Source organism: Rhea americana, unplaced genomic scaffold (genome assembly GCF_003343005.1).
Source record: "Rhea americana isolate MKP2758 unplaced genomic scaffold, rheAme1 scaffold_26, whole genome shotgun sequence".
Lineage (NCBI taxonomy): Eukaryota > Metazoa > Chordata > Aves > Rheiformes > Rheidae > Rhea > Rhea americana.
This window is the reverse complement of record NW_028186379.1, coordinates 2,808,337-2,822,770: the sequence shown is the minus strand read 5'-3', so window position 1 is coordinate 2,822,770 and position 14,434 is coordinate 2,808,337. Positions and strand designations below refer to the sequence as shown.

The following is a 14,434-nucleotide window of genomic DNA, read 5'->3' as shown; positions in this document are numbered from 1 at the left end:
CTTCACTTAAACAATAAGTGCACTCAGGCTTGTTACCTTTACAGTCAATTGGAACTTTGCCATTAATTTTAATAGGATCAGGATCAGGTCCTTGACTTTTTCTACATCAAAGAAAAATCTTTCACAGTCATTTTGTTATAAATAATTAAAGCTGATTAGTAATAAYAAGGCACCTTAACTGAAAAGGTAAACAGTGGAGACATTTATTATCAAAGTAAGAAAAGAGAATTAAAATAACCTGCAACACTTTTGTATGTGCAATTCATCAGGTAATGTTGTAAAAGAACAAAAACAAATGTTGGCTCATTCCAGAGGTTCTTTGTCATCATTAATGTATTCAGGTTTTCACAGCTGAATTGCTGTACTTTGAAAAGATTTTCATGAAAGGAAACTCAAATTCAACGTTTAAACAAAGCTGTCAGGTTACCAAGATTCAAATTTGTTTATATGTCCAGAAAATGTTTTCTTCTTTTTAAAAAAACCCTCTAGGTTAGAAGTGTATTATTTCTCTGCTCTCAATTTGTAAACAACGGAAAATAAGCTTTTGTTAAGCCGTACATATTTATTTATTTGTGAAGCTGAAATCAGCAGTCAGAAATATCTGTTCCAGAGTGGAGGTGAAACTACCTGGTATGGGTATTTTACTTCATTACTAGTTCTGTTCCTCAAATTGATACAAATGGCCTCCTTCTGTTTCTGTCTGTCTGCTTGCCTGATCAGTGGAGCTAATTGTGGGAGCTGGGGAGATCTCCTATATCTAGACAGAAGATATGCAGTTTGTAACCTGCTTAATTTGCCTTATGTCCTGGATAGCCTTCAGTATGTTGTTCATTAAAGTATCAGCTGTTTCGTTTGTAGCAGCGGCAACCTAAGCATAGGCCTATTTTTCTTTGTTAAAAGGCCATATTGTCAATAAATAATACACATCTTATGAGACTATTTCTTACCACTTAGAGCCTAACTATGGCAGTACTTTATTCCTCTCCCCTCTGCACCTCTTCTTACCTTAGCACTCACACAGAAGACAATGGCAGAGATATCTAAGGTGGCTAAGGAGTAAGCGAGTAAGTGAGTAAGTGAAAGCAGGCTGAACTCCCTAGCCTTCACTTTCTAAAACAGGGAATTACAGATATTTACAAAGCTCCACATATATTTAGCAATCAATTTCTAAGAGAACCAAAACTGTGGCAGTTAGCTGCTACTCTCTTAAAATGTCTTAACAGTCATTTAATCTCAGATATAAGGGTCTGTAACGTCGGCTAACTGCCTACAATTTGCCGACTGCTTTTCTAAATTACCATCTTCTGCGTACAGGAACACAAGCAAACTTAATTACTATCCGGCACCAACACYGCTGGCCTCGGCTACATTTCTGATTTACTAGTCTTTTATTATGGACACACACACAAAATTAAACTTACTATTTTTTTTCARTTAAGAGAATCTGCCTTTTCCATATGTAGGATATACAGCCATTTGATGTATTTTGATTATTGATTTATTTTGCATGGAAACAATGTGTGAGGTATTTACCTACACTAATCTTTATATTATATTTTGTTACCAAGTGTGAGTAAAATATTTGAGGAATGATTTCATCTGCATTTTTAGCTTCTCTGTAACTTTCAACAATGAGGTAGTTTTAATATTCTTAATTACTTTTACAATGGTCATAAAAAATTGTTTGAATTTTACTGTTCAACAGGTTACCTATATTTAAAAACTGAAATTTCTGTTTTGTATTTTAAGCGCTTGAGTACACAAAATTTAGTGAAAAAACAAAAAAATCTTTTTCATTCAAACTGCATCATCTGCTTTTATAAGCTTTTATAAGCTTTTCAGTATATCAGGAATCAAGATGAGAGCCAAGTAGTTGAGCCTTAACCTAGATTAGGGAAATGCTAGAAAAAGAACGAGCAGAAACACTGAAATCAGCAGTTCCCAAAGTAGAGACACAAGGACATATGCAAAGAATGATGAGGCTGACAGGGATTTATGCCAGTATTTGGAGAACTCTACAATTTTTAGTACCTGGAAAGAGCTGGAAACTCCCAGTTGGCCCGCACTGACAGAGCCAGGGTGCCACCATCAGAAGTGAGGGAGGCTTATTTTCACACAGACATTTAGAGTAAAAAAATTTAAATTAATGATTTAGAGCTCTTCTAGGTTAACAAAGACTGCTGTCCAAAAGGCCTTCTCCAACATATGCCTTACAACCCAGTGAATGCAATTTCCCTACATGATGCCGTGTCAGTAACCCATGCCACATTATAGCCTTCAGACTGGAATTAATGTAATGTACAACTCACGTAAAGCCACCACAAAAACCTAGAACTATCAATTCCAGGGAGGAAAAATAAATAAATAAAAAACAAACTTTCAAAACCTGGAAACCCACAAGACTGTTACTCACRTATGGTGCCGCTGAAGTCATTTAAAGTTCTCCTGCAGCTCCCAAAAGTGAATTCGCAGCAGGGCAAGGGTCCGCAGCCTGCGACTCCCGCTGCGCGAGCGGAGGGCGCGTCGCGTCTACCCAGGCTGCCGGCTGAGCCGGCCGGCCGCGAGCCACTTCCAGCTAGGTAGCCACAAAGCTGGCTCTCTGGGCRCACGCGCCCTGTGCCAGCATTTGCTGGGGGGCGGGATGCGCTTGGAAACGGCACGGCGCAACGTGTGAAGTTTTCAGGCCCCAGCTGTTTGCACGCTGGTCTGAAGGGAAGACTGGGCCGGGCAACCTTCGGCTTGGGTGCGCGCACTCCGCATTGGTACGCCCTGGCAGAACCGGCGCTTGAGGTCTCTGAAGCTGTATTAACACCTGCTTAACAACAGCTCTGCAGTGCAGTAATATGCTAAAATACAATAAATAAAATCTTTAAAGGAAAATAGGTGTCTAGTTCTGGCTATTTTCAGCTGATTTTCTATTAAATATATGTATTGGTAAAAATACATAGCTGCTCAGCCCCCTGATTGCTCAGTGACAACACTTTACTACCAAAAACAGAAGAGAAAATGAAGGAGCTAGTGACAGGCCGAGTTAGCTCACAGCAGACAGTGTTGCTCCCACAGCCTTTGTCACTACAATTCTGTTGCTGTTCAATTAAAAGCAAACTAAGCAGTAGTTATTATTAATAAATGACTATTAAAATGCTTGTTATGTTAGCATATGGTGTTTGAGGACGTAAAAAATATTCTTGCTTTTGTTCATCCAACGCAGTGTGAACCAGACTGAGCACAGCTCTTCTCTCTTCCATGTACCTCTGTGCTTTACAGCTGTGCCTCCAAGGGAAAGGCCCAGCCGCGGAGGAGATGCACAGCCGTTCTGCAGTGAGGACCACCAGTAACAGCCGTGCTCCTTGGGTGCAATGAAACTTTCTAYGTGAAGGGCAAAACTTAACAGTGAAGACAACAGGGCTTTCTCAGGGCCTGGTGCAAGAGCATAGCATGAAATCCCAAGAGTGTTATGAACGATCACAACTCTCAGCATATTCTGCTCCCAGTACAATGCAAAACTGGTCTCTGTTTCAATCCTATCTTTTTAATGAAAACAAAAGTAGCACCATATTTCAATAAACTCTTAAAAATACAACTCCTCATACACATCTCCCTCCCTGGAGGGGAGATAAGAGAAAGAGCATATACTACATGACATACATGATGTCATGTAATATGCTACAGAAGAATAACTGATATGAAATAAGGCTTCAAGAATTCAGACCTGTTCACTTCCTATTTCACCTGAAAGGCTTTATTTGCTTTTTTCAATTGTTTTTACCTAGGAATGTATTTCTCATACAAAGAGGCTTAGACCTCTATAGTTGTCTCCTCTGCAGGTGATCATAGAGACAAATCTCTCAAAATAGGTAAGGCAAATCCCACACTGGGCAATCTGCACTAGCATCGTCTCCCTGACTGAAGGGGTTTGTGAGAAGGAAAAGAAAAAACCTCGTAACACAAAATAGTTTACTGGCTGATTAGGAGACAATATGTTATAATTTTCCGACAGTAGGAATGCACCTGACCCCTGAGTGAATGCAAAGGGTGTACCCAAGAGCAAAATACTCSCATGGGAATTACACCAAACACTTGGGGAACTTATTTGATAACATAKAGGACCTGCTAGCTGCAAAGAAAGAAAGTTCTTATTTTATTATTTTGCTCCCTCCTGCTTTCTACATGTTTTCTGTATAACAATGATATCAATGAAGTACTTCAAACTACACGTAAGGTACAATTCTTTACAACAGTACTTTCCACTGATCAGAGTTCATGARATTAATATCAAAGCAGAAAAGTTCTCCAAACAGGAGCGATGAAAGCATGCAGAATACGGTCAAAATGGAACTATGAGAGTCACTACCATCTCACAYATATTTTCATGGTAGCCTTGAGAATCAGGTGGGATGCAGTCTTAAGTATGAGGTGGACAACTGATCTCTCTCAGCTGGATTCATTTCAGTCGTGCTCTGCAATAGTTATCTTTGTCCTTCCAGCTGTGTCACACCTCCTCTTTTCTCACATGAGCTACAGCCTTAAAGCAAGAAACAAACTCTCMAAAACTCCCAAACACTCACAACTCATTAAAGGTTTCCCCTTTTCTTCTATTAAGAACAAAGAACACATTATATTTTTCTAAGTGAGGTATGCTATTAAATAATAGCTTRTACACTAATTAAAGCAAATGTAATTGTGAGAACACAGTGACATTGTTAAATTACCCAATTTGTTAATAGTTTCATTTCAAGTGACCTTAATTGTATTAATTGTGATATTGAGCAAATTAAATTGAAGACTATTAAATGCATTGTTCCAGTCTATTCTTAGAGGATCAACTTTCTCATTACATCAGTGAAACAGGAATACAGCCTACTGTGTTCTTCAAAACTTGCRTCAGAATGTGGTGAATGCTGTAACTTTGGAGTGAAACTGTACTGTAGCTCTGAAAGAATTATACTGTTCCAGTGTAGTATAAACCTCAAGACTGGAAATGAACAAAATAATGTCAGATGTAGTACAAAGTGAGAGAGTAGAAGAGCAAAGTTTCTGAAAATTTTATAGACAGTCCACTGAAGATAAAAAGGATAAGATCACTTTCCCTAATAAAGATTCCTACCTGAGAGGGCAAATATTTTGGAATAAAATGAACAGTGCCATGAAGACTTTCAGAATAGAGAAGGTAGCAAGAAAACTCCATAGAAAAGAAATCACAGCAATGCACGTATATGTAAAGGCATGTGAATTAAAATACAACTAGATTAGAAAGTTACAATCTAAAATACAATTTTATTAAAAGAATAWATTTTTCACTTGGAATACAAGATTGCACGTGTCATTTCAGTTTCAGATTTGTTATTTAAAAAACYGTGAGTGCACATGTGCAATGCATATTTGTTTTTCTTTCTTGAAAAAAAAATCATATATAAGAACATAGGACAATTCAGCTGTCAAAAAAGGCTGAAATACTACCTTATCTGTTCTTTTGGAGTATTTTAAATATTAAAGAAGGAAGATYTTGCCTATCAATTAGTTAATAGCCTATTCTGAGTTTTTTAAACTTTAAATGAGCACATTCTTATGACTTGTCATAACCCAGGATTCAAATATCCTCCGTTATACAGAAATATGGATTGCTATAAATAGCCAGTGCTTTCTCCAAACAACAGTTACCTCATCTGTTCTGCTGTACTTTAGCTGGCTGTTCAGCTACCTAATTTTCTCCTAGCAATTGTAACATTAAATCCTGCAACTATTCCTAGTGAACTACGTGTTAATTCTTCTCAGGCCACGTCTTCCAAATCTTTGAATTTTCTGTTTGCCCTCCATTGTACTCATAGCCTTGTCCCACATAAATCACATATTCTTGCTGTATATTCCCTGAGATTTTAAGAAAAGCACTGAGCACTACTAGACTCAAGAAATGCCCTTCTGGAATCCCATCCAATATATGCTTCCAAATCTGAGAGCAAATGAGCAAAATGTAGCCCATGCATACAGTTTTCCAAACACTTAGGTACATATTTAACAAAAATCTGTGTTTTCCCAGATTTCTTTCCTTTTATGAGAATGCCTTGTGAGACAATATCAAAATCTTAACTGGACATCACACTTCCTGGCTCTCCAGAACCTCAAACACTAAGTTTTATTATCAGTTACACACACTCAGAATACAGTACTTCATGTCGGTTCACAAATCTGACTATATCTATGATTAAAGATTTATTTTTATGCTTATCAGTGATGTGCTTTATTTTTATTACCTCATCTCAGTGAATATTTCTATCATTTACCCTCTAAGACAATACTTTAAACATTTAGCACAGCCTCAAAGAATAATTCAGATGCCCTGATACTCCACAACATTGTATAAAATATTTCTGACTTATGGACTGCCTTTCTTGCAAATTTCTATGATACATGACACAAATGGTTTGAAGACAGTTGTTGAAGATACCTCTTCCACAGTAATGGCTACAAATTTTCATTAACTGGATTCTGTATCAAGCCTGAAACTTGAGACTGAATTGAAAAATGTTTAGTCTTGAAATATTTTAGTGAAGATAATGAAATTCAGGAATGTATATTTCTAGATGCTTTTTGGGCTAGCTGTCCCAACAATCAAATTATCCTCACTAAAATATTTATGCATTTATTTACACGTAGCTTTCAGTCACTGCATCTCCTTATGCTTTCACTAAATTCGAGTAACTTCTACTCTGTGAGATCTTCTCTGTATTTAGGAAACAGTTCTGTCTTCCCCTCACTAACCACCTCCTCCGATAAATTTTTAAGAGGAACTTAATATTTCTCTTTAATGGGACAGAGATTCATGCAATTTCCTAATATTTCACATAGGCATRGTGCGTATATACTACAAGGAAACTAGACAGGTACCTGAAAATAGGGCTATATATATTTTATATATATATCTCACAGTATGAGCGAAGACAATTCTTTATCTAATCTATGGTTTGTTTCAATAACTAGACACCTCATTTAGAAAACAGTGATGGCTTCTTTATTCTGAACTTCTAATACAGGCTGGATGGGCAGGAATAATTGCATATTTTGATGCCCAAAGATCCAACTCCATCAAGCATATCATTCATCGAAAATGAAATATCAAAACTTCAAAGACTTATTTGGGATTTATAAAGTTCCAAATTAAAATGCAGTAAGTGTTTCACAGTAAAAAAGCTATGAAGATGAAATGGATGCTTTATATAAAATATTTACATAGATAGAACATAAAAAATGTACCATAGTTGGTAACCTTTATGACTTGGGGAACCATGTATTTACATATCTTTATCTTCGCATGTGCGTATGTGTGTGTTGTGTATATATTTTTAACAGTTGACAGCTGTTTTAGAGCATACAGAGATGCCAAGCTGAATGAGGGTCTTGATTACTTCAAGATTAGCTATCTAAAGTTTCTATTCATTTTAAGTGTTGTTAGTGCGAAGAGTCATTAGTCACTTCCTTGTCTCATAGAACATCAGCATACATTTACATTGTTAATGAACATTTGGGGTAAATGAATTAATGGCACTTTTAAACATCAATTCAATACTAATAACTTTTTATGTCATAGAAACGTTAAGGTTGGGATAAAAATGAGAAACCTTTTCAGTCAAGGTAACTAATCGCTTCTGTGCACAATAAAGGTTAAAATTAATTTACAGTGTTTTTGTAACAGGGTAGAAGTCTTGATTTGCCTTGAAATAGAGATGTGAGAATTGCCGATAATTATTTTTTTTAAAAAAAAAAGGGAAAGAAAAAGATTATCTTTTCTTGATTGACATAAACTAGAAGCCATATTTCTTCTGGAAAACGGTTATTATTTTAGGTTATTACAAGAGAATATTTTCAAATTTCTAAAAATAGTTACAAAATTGCATTTAGTTTATCAAACTGAAATGGCTCAGTATCATTAAGATGTTAAGTGTAATAGAAGAGGAACACTGACCTGSAAAGCTATTCTGTTTAATCTTCGGGTTTTAAAATACTTCTCAAAATGTTCATTGTCATTTTCTAACAGTGAAAAAGCTTTATAAAGCAATAAAGTAAAATTAAAGAAAATAATAACTCAAAGGGGCAATGAAGTATTATCAATGTGTTTTAAAGCAAAATATCAGCTTCTTATAAAATGAAGTAATAAACTTGACTAAGCAAAACTTGACATAGCTTTTTTAATAAGCACTAGTAGACAGAAGATTTATAAACAGATACACCCACACAGAACGGTTGATCTGGGTGAGGGATTTAGGAAATGTGACAAAGTTGTTCCAACTCTGTAATTTAAAATAAATTTTTTATTTTGCCCTCCTGGTACATGTGTTCAATGACTGGAAAATTACAGGTAGTTAAGGTGCCACTGTATATAACTGAGCACTTGAGGAATGTTTTCATGACAAGGATGAGGTTTCAAGCTTCTTGTTAAGCTTATCACTTTCTTCTAACCAACTACATTGTCACTACTAGCTAATAAGTAGAAAAGACAAGGAACACAGACAAGTATTGCATTATGCAAGCAGCTTGTTCTCACAGTTCATTAGAGTCTTTGGAATACTGTATTTAATTAATTTAGTTTGGGTTACAATGTAATTTTTACCTTTAGAGTCTGTTCATTCTATCTCAACTTCCACTATTTTTTTAAAATAAGAATACAGGTGCTATTTCAAAACAGGAAAAAAAAAGGAAAATCAATCTTTTTATTTGCATATTCTCATCCAAAATAACACACTGAAATTTATTCTGGAAAAAAAAAGAAAAAGAAAAAACAAACCAGAAAAAACCCTAAAACCACAGCAGTGTAAAGGAGTTCATCTTTTAGAAAGCAACACAAAGCCATGCTGCATTTAAATATTCTTATTCTGAAGTCAGTGTTTCGTTTTTGATTAAAGAAGAATGACAGCACATTAAACATTTGGCTAACGTTTCTTTCTGTAATTGAAAGTTGACTTTTCATGGTTTTCTTTAGTGTCTRCACATACTCCATGAATGTTCTTTAAGTTGCCCTGTTCAACTTCACTGAGAGAATTAAATAAATAATGACAATTATCATGAGACACTTTTGTAAAACTTCTAAGGACAAACTACAGAAATACAAAACTCACCTTGCCCGGGTTTGTTCAAATAACTCTGCAAAGGATCAATGCCCATTTCCTGTTCCTCTGTTTGCAAGGGGTGACTGGTTTCAGACACAGAATGATACATATTGACAATAGTAATTTCCACTGAAGAGGACTSGTCTGAGGAGARAAAGAAATAGAAAAAACCACTTGAGTGTTTCTTTAGTTGCTTTTCATTCACACAAGTCARAAGTGAAAAATGCTTAAAACCTTTTGCTATTTTCCAGGCAAAGCATCACTATTAGATGTCTAATAGCAGTACAATGGTGTTTCTATTCAAATGTTTTCATACTTGGAGTCCTGAAGAATTGTTAGAATGCCTACAACTATCACATTGCAAGTAAAAATGTAAGGCTGGTTTTAAGCGACTGTGGATTGGGCAAGAGTGTGTGTCTTCCTTTTTCTAACTAGCCCAGCTCAGTTTTTAGTCTAATCTCAGGGGCTCTTTGGGGATGATAAAGGTGATGGAGCAAAGCTGAGCTGAGATCTGGACAGGKGCCCTTTCACCCTACAACAACGTCCCCTCTTAAACACTTGCTTTTCAGAAACCATAAGCCAAGTGTATGACTACAGGCAGACATGCAAACACACACAAGAAGGAAAGAATGAGACAATATTGACTGGTATGATGGATGATTTAATTTTATTCTGGTTTTCATTAGCTTTCCAAAGAGAGAAAGTTAAGGAAGCATCTGAAGAAACAATCAGCTAGCTGGTGACCAACGATTTTCAAAAAAGGAAAGGGCAAAAYGGGAGAAAGCATGCAGAAGAAATCCTAGCAACTAAATGATACGGGATTATCACCACAGGCTGACTGGAATTCAAACTAGGATCTCATGAGTGGACAATAACTATGTTAGAAGTACATGTGAGGAGTCTCGAAGGCTGGAATTTGCTCTAACGAGTAAATGGATGCCAGTAGAAGGGTGAAAAACAGATGGTGTYATGGTCAGAGCAATAAGAAAGAAAAAATGACCTTTTCAATGCATTAACATTGTACAAGGGTGTATTTGTTAAGACTGCATTTTGGCCATCACAAAATTTAACAGCTTGAAAGAGATAYAGGTAACTTGCAACATAAAAGAACTATGCCAACAAAATAGGTTTGATTTGACCAATGACTGCCATGTCAGTTTTACGTATCACTTATTACAGGTGCTTAGTTTACAAGTATTATTAACTTTATAGCTCCAGGAAAATTATATTTAAATTAAAAGTATTAAGACAAACACACAGAAGTAAATACCAAATATCAACACTTTAAGGATTGTTGTTTTATCAGTTCTGAAATCACTTAAAATAATCATGCTTTGCTTTCATTCTTACAATGCATGGCACTGACTATACGCTTTATACCTTCAGTTGGCTGTCAATAAATYAAAGGGGATCAGGATTCTTGAAGCTTTGAGTTTTATGTAATATTCCTCTGCTTCTTTGTCCTACTAAATTATGAGAAATACATAGGAAATAAAAAATGGGCTCGATGGGCCACCATTAGGAACTTCTTCCAAACCAACACATTCAGATCATTTTGGAAAGGATGGTCTCTCAGTCATATTCCCCGAGGCTTCGATCCCTTCCTTGTATTGGACCAGCATTTGTGAGGTACTGAAGTGGTCTCACCTCTCTCTCTCACTGTTTTTTAGCTAGAATAGAGCATCTGAGGCTCTTGGGAACAAGCAGCCAGGAACTGAGGGAGGGTAGGACTGCCCATTTTGGCAGCAGTACAAGTTCATGTGAAATTATAATAATCATGTAACCATGGCCCTTAAATGAAACGTACAAGTAAAACAACACAGAATGGCCTTGAACGACTCTGTACTAACTCAAAACAGATGCATTATGAATGCAAGTATACTTCATATGTTTCCCATGTAATTTATCAACCATAATCCTGCAAAACGCATGAATGGAAACTTGGAGAAAAACATTCATAGACTTGTTAGCCACTTAAATAACATTTCAATTTTTACCTGCACAGTTTTATGGCTACATAATATAGAGCCTTGTTTATGACTACCTGATATTTTAAGTAAATGAATGCTTAACTGAACAAGAAATGTATCCAAAAAAAAATGTACAGTGAGATGTTTACAGCTTTTTCCTGCAGGAACTTTAGTTGCTGTTCTGGTTCTCTGATATATCCTTTGCAATTACCTTTCCATTGACCTTTTGATTTTGTTTTCACAAAACTTAAAAGCTGCTTTGGAACTGTGCTATCAGAGATTTTACTGTTATGGACCTTCAGACATTGCTACATGATTCGAACAAGGCAAAACCCTGAGTGCCTTTCAGATTGAGATTCCAGTTTAGAATCATCTAAGGAGCCTTTGCAGTTTTAGCAGCCACCGCATAGTTAAGACACAATATGTTTCAGGCTCTTCTGTTAGCTATAAATCAATGACATGCTGGGAAAATAGCTCTAGTAAGTTTGTTCTTTTATATAGATATGGATATTTTCCATATCCACGTCCCTTTTTTTAAAGGCTTCCCAAATGTCATGCCTTTACAACATATAAGAGGCATAATTTAATTCAGAGATTGTTAAAAGTAGTTTTAAAGAGCTGAAGAGATTTACTTTTGATACTCACAGTTGCTTTACTTATTGACATGTGTTTCTCTATTGATACACTTGATTAGTGTTGTTTAAAAAAATAACTATTAGCTTTATGCTTGCCCTTAGTCCAAGCAATTTTCTCTGTAGTCTTATACTTAAGCTATTTTCAGCTTTTCTAACAAACATCAAAGAAAACTATTAAACAACTATAACTACTTTGGGGATCTTACTCTGAGAAAGATTAATTCTTTACAGGTTTCTGATTGATTTGTAATGGCCTATAACATGCTGTTCATACTAAATAAGATGTAATTTAACAACGTTGTCCATGAGAAACAATAAAAGTGTTATAAAATTCTTCTGAAATTTCAATTATTAGATCATTAGACTGGCCATCTAGTTAAATCCTAGTATCTCAGTCAAAGCTAGAAGTGGCTCTGCTGTCTAGTCATAGTTTTTTTTCCCTCTGAAAAGATGAAGGGCTGAGAAAACTGATGACCAGGCACCCCTCCCAGCACTAGGAGTTCTACTATTCTTTAATACACACGAAAAAAATAATTAATTCTGCATATGAAACATTAATCTAGTTTAGGGGAATGAAAAGAGACACTAATCCACTTTGAAGCCCAAGTAAAAGACAGGCATATAAATGCCTTGCTTGGCTATTCTCCTTGAGCATCAGCGCAGCATCCCACGKGAGACGGAGGAGGTGGTAGGGGACAGACAAGATCCTTCATCTGTTCCAAGACTTCCTGACTCACGGCCCTTGTGCTGGCCTCAAAAGCTCTGTAACCCCTCCCCAACGTCAGCATCACAGGTCAGCTCCTCACACACCCATGTCTTGAATGAATCCAGTCTACTTCTGAGCAGTAGCACAAGCAGCTACTCCACACATCACCAAAACCACCTGAACCAACACCCCTGCCCTGAAAGCACCAGCATCCCTGGTTCCTCCCCTGCCGCTTCCCAGACCACAGCGTGTTTTACCCAGTGCAACAACTGCCCTTGTGGAACCTCACTGGTGAAACTGAGCAGCGACCCCAGCTCCCCACGAGCTTGTCCACACACAGATCTACAACAGCCACCAGAAAGATGATGTTAGATCACTTCCCCATCTGTGTCCTTTCAGGCCAGGTTCTCAAGGGAGACCAAAAATCATTCCAAAGACAAGCTTGTAGACTCAGATGAAGAACTCTACTGGGTATTAAAAGGACTAAAACGTACTCTTCTACCCAGGAACTTCTCCACATTCCATAGCTGATAAATTATCTACCTCTCCTTCCATCAGGAAAAACCCATATCACTAACATCCTCTTTCTGCTCAGTAGGGATCACCAGCCTGTTTTTCAGATGGTCTGACTAACATATCTGTTTAAATGCAGAGAGCATTTTTTGTTCTCAATGAGAATTTACTTTGAAGTTTGCTGCTTCTGTTTTAGACCTGAAGAGGTTTGTGYGCTTCACAGTTTGGCCATTTTTGCCTTCTACAGTTGTTGGTCTAATACATGGTATAACTTCTACCTCTTCTTGTCTGGTGGTATCTTCCTTACACAGTCATGCCTTCAACAACATCACTATGTCTCATGTAATAGAAACTGATTATAATAAATGTTCAATCAGAAGCTGAAAAGTTTAAAATAAAAATAAACTTCATATAGAGTTCTGTCAGCATTAGAACTATTCACTACCACAGCTAGAGAAATTTTGCAAGACTACCCTAACCTCAAAAATTTTGATAAATTTAAAATCAGTATTTCAAAATTAAAACATAGCACAGTCTTGAGCATGAATATTGTACAGTGTAGATTTTGAGTCAGACACATTTGCTTGACTCTTCACTTATAACAGGTATTGAAAACGAATAATCAATAATCAAAAAAGCAKTTTATAGATAACAAGCATTGTTCTATAAATAGTTTCTGGAAGATTTTAGCTAAAAAAGCTTAAAAAAACAACATATAAAACATTTCTCTTAATCATGAGTATTAATATAGACCTTTTAAAACTATGAGCCAAAATAATTCAATTTTTAAAACATGAAGTGTGTTCATATTGTTTGGGTAATACTATAAAATATAATCAGTGTCCCAAAGGATGTGTAGAAAGTGTAACTAAATGGTTAGAATTAGGCAGTTCTGATCTTTTACAATGCTAATAAAGGCAGAAACAGGTTCCCTCTTCCACTGTTTCCCTAATGGTGAAATGAAATGAGAGGATTTGCAGGCATGAAGAGGTACGTAAGACCAGGGAAGAAGAATTTCACAAATGTATCTTGATACCACTCTTAGGGAAAGTAAGTTTGTTGGAAAGAAATACTGTCAAGACTGTAGGATTTATTGAACAAATTTTAAAGTATATTCCTAAATATTTGCCCCACTCTTGCTCTCTGACATCCTCTTATGCCCCAAACAACCAAGTAAAACAGTAAAATATTGTTATCTTTATGCCTAAAGAGATGGAAAAAAAGAACCTGCTATCTTCCAGGAAAACTGAACAATATTCTTTACTTTGGGGTAGCCTAAGAATGATAATCAATATGTATCAGTCCAGCAAAGCTACTGGAACATGACATTTCTGAACACTTCTGAAGTGTACTGAAGTATTCAAATAATATTTTGTATTCATTCTATTCGACTGTATCATCTACCTTCTCCAAATTATCTTTGGGCCTTTATTTCATGTCATATAGTAGAGTTTAACATTTTAATTACTTAGATAGATGACAAGTAGAGGAAATACTTGTTTAGCTAAG

At 36.2% G+C, this 14,434-nt stretch overlaps 1 protein-coding gene across 5 annotated transcripts in view; it reads right to left on the bottom strand.

Annotated features, from left to right (window-relative positions):
- TBC1D5 (TBC1 domain family member 5) overlaps positions 1-14,434 on the bottom strand; it is a 315,508-nt gene that overhangs the window by 184,970 nt on the left and 116,104 nt on the right. For all 5 annotated transcript variants that reach the window (XM_085307503.1, XM_085307502.1, XM_085307504.1 and 2 more), the window contains one exon: positions 9,111-9,245. In XM_085307503.1, the coding sequence (XP_085163629.1) occupies positions 9,111-9,245 (135 nt within the window). The remainder of the gene's footprint in view (positions 1-9,110; positions 9,246-14,434) is intronic.